The sequence below is a fragment of the Chrysochloris asiatica genome, unplaced genomic scaffold, assembly GCF_000296735.1.
Source record: "Chrysochloris asiatica unplaced genomic scaffold, ChrAsi1.0 scaffold00023, whole genome shotgun sequence".
In the NCBI taxonomy this organism is placed as follows: domain Eukaryota; kingdom Metazoa; phylum Chordata; class Mammalia; order Afrosoricida; family Chrysochloridae; genus Chrysochloris; species Chrysochloris asiatica.
Window position 1 is genome coordinate 17,989,851 of NW_006408541.1, and position 2,858 is coordinate 17,992,708.

At 43.2% G+C, this 2,858-nt stretch overlaps 1 protein-coding gene across 1 annotated transcript in view; it reads left to right on the forward strand.

Moving 5' to 3' along the window:
- Window positions 1-2,088, forward strand: part of LOC102810548 — an 82,257-nt gene extending 80,169 nt beyond the window's left edge. The window contains exon 9 of the mRNA XM_006839336.1: window positions 1,954-2,088. Coding sequence (XP_006839399.1) covers window positions 1,954-2,088 — 135 coding nt within the window. The remainder of the gene's footprint in view (window positions 1-1,953) is intronic.
- Window positions 2,089-2,858: the final 770 nt, after the last annotated feature.

A 2,858-nucleotide genomic window follows, 5' to 3' on the forward strand; every position in this document is an offset into this window, starting at 1 on the left:
CCTGGGTCCAGGTACAAGGACATGGTCACAGAGGACTAGAGCGGATAGTGAAACAACCAGCTGATATGAAGAAAGAGGAGATGCACAAGAAAAATCATACTTGCAGATAGTACCCATTTGATCTGGCTTCAATGGCTAGATGATCAGAACTCAACTAGAGGAAGAAAGAAGAGGAAAAAAATAGTAATTTGCTATCATTTGATGAACTTGATCTATACTTATGGATGTAGTAGCTCAAAAGAGGGAATGAATCTTTACAGAGAGGAACATTCCCACCCCCTCGATACACAACATTTACAGGGATGGACAACTTAGACATTGGCTACCCAAAATGGGGCTGGGGCACTACAAAGGCAAGAAGTGACTGGCTTACAAGCTTTAAAGAGGGAGCCTAGTTTCAGAGTATGTAGGGGGAGGTAGAATCTCCACTGAATGGCTTCCAACCTGTCTGGAAGGGGTTGGTGAAAGGAGATAAGATTCTTATGGTTCAATAGTGAATAATTGCTTACAGGACTGATTGTGAGTGACGCAAATGTAAAGGTAGATGTTTTGTAACAAAAGGAAGGGAGTGGTTGATCTTGCAGTCCAGAAGCAGGGGACCCTGGGATGGTCAAGGGAGAAGAGCAGAGTTTGGAACACTATCCAGAGAAGTAGTGACACCAGAGATGGAGGCAGAGATGATGATGTAGAGAGATGTAGTAGCTGGGGACTGTGGACTCAGGAAGGGAGAGGGGCTGTGTGCTGGCAGCTGTGGAGCAGGCTTGCAGGTGTACCCTTTGATTATTTGAATGGTTATATATTCCTGAGTGCTTCGGTGTACATCAAAAAACAAAACAACAACAACAAAAAAAAGAGTGAATGAAAGGAAATGTTGAATGATGATGCTTGGAGGGGATTGTAATCATTGAAATGAAATGAAATATGATAAGATGAATGTAAAGCTGATATTCTCTAATGTAAACTATCACTCAATTCACAATAAAAACTTTTTAAAAAATAGTACAAGTAAAAAAAAAAACAAAAACAAAAAAAAAACACTTAGAGGCACAGGGAGCAACACAGAAAGCTAGAGACAGGATTAAGCACATGTGGTGTGTCTTGGTCTAATGAATAAATAGGAGTTGCCAGATAAAGGCCAAGATCCCTGGTGATCTGAGCACAATCTACCTTAGTAGAAAGTAATAGTCACAGTTCACTTGCTGGTAAAATGAGACGCTTGGGTGGAGCTGGAAATTAAGTAAGATGACATGTATAAAACAATCAGAAAGTGTTTTCATTTATTTTCAAGAAAATTGAGAGGATGTATGTAGCCTTAGGAATCGGAACCAGCTCAATGGCGCTGGGAGAACTATTTGAAGACTTTCGAAGTCTTCAGCCTCTGTACCCACTAAAGATATTACCTCACTCTCTTTGGACTCACCATTCCTTATCACCATCAATAAAAGTCACTAGAAGATTCCCTAGTGCCTTGTGGCAAGAACTTATAGACCCAGCTCCCTCCTAGCCATAGGTTTGGTACTTATTTACGGGTGACATTGACTCCGCAGCCTCACTAGTTGAACCTTATGCTCCCAATCTGTAAAATGAGGAAACTTGAAAGGCCTGCAGAGCCTTTTCACCTAGATAGTCCATGTTTTCACTCTTTCCTGGGCTGTGGTTGGGAGAATGAGGGAAGCAGAATAGGAGGGACAGTTCTTCTTAAAACATTCCCCTAATTCCTTAGCTTCCCAGTGGGATCTCCTTAAGTGAGATTGTGAAACTGATGGAATGGAATTTCGAAGAGGGCTCTTGTTATCCTAAATCACTGATATTCAGGCTGGCATTATCTGGCTTCTGCCTCTCATGTTGGACAGTTGGACAACAATGCTTGGTTCCCAAAGGCCAAGTTAGTGAAGGGTAAGGAGAACCTACAAATAACTGTTACTTTTTGAACAGTGTCTCTCCCTCTACCAGGACTTACTGGCTGATATGATGGGTTCTGGGTCTGAGAGAAAGTTGCTCAACTTCTTCAACACCGTCTTACCAATAGCCTCTTCACTGGCTCAGTTACAGTCCAGCAAACTCTGCTGTATTACTGAGCTTTGTTGAGTTGTAATCTGGCAGGCAGGTCCCTTCATCTCTCCATTCCTCCTCAAACAATGAGGCATTTGTATTGGATGATGGAAGCTTCCTGCAAATTCGGCTGTTCTCTCCCATCTCCACCTTGACAGATTCTATCTGAAGACTCAATTAGCAGCCTGATCCCTCCCCGACACCCGACTATGTGGCAGCATCTTTATTCTTTGACCTTGGCCAAAGATAAAATATGAGTGACCTAAGGAGAAGAGAAAAGGGAGGCAGATGGGAGGAAAACATGGGAGAGGAGAAAGAGATATGGAGACTGTGGAAGGCACACACACACATACACAAAAAGAGGATACATTAGATAATGGAACAAAGAAGCAAAGAGAAACAAAAAGATATCAAGTGGTCAGTAGAGACTCGTTGTCAGACACAAACAGAAGAGTGTGCCAGTTAGGGAAATGAAGAAGAATGAGGACAAACTACAACTTCAAAGTTACCGAAATGATCTTTCACCCTAGAGTCAGACTGTAAGGTGGTATTCACGTCTAAGGTAGACCAGAGAACCCAGCCCAACCCAGGGAGTCATCCAATAAGAGACCCCTCCCCACGAACTGTGGGTTGTGGATGCCCGTTTCTGCTCAGGAACTTGGCGTCCCCAGCAGGAAGGGGGTGGCTGGCTTGTCTCCAGATCTTGTATCAAAGGTGCTAGATACTGAAGGAATGAATAGGCTGGGCCAAAGCTGCCAGACAATTTCAAATTCTGCAACCACCAGACAAGCCAGCCTCTCTTCAGC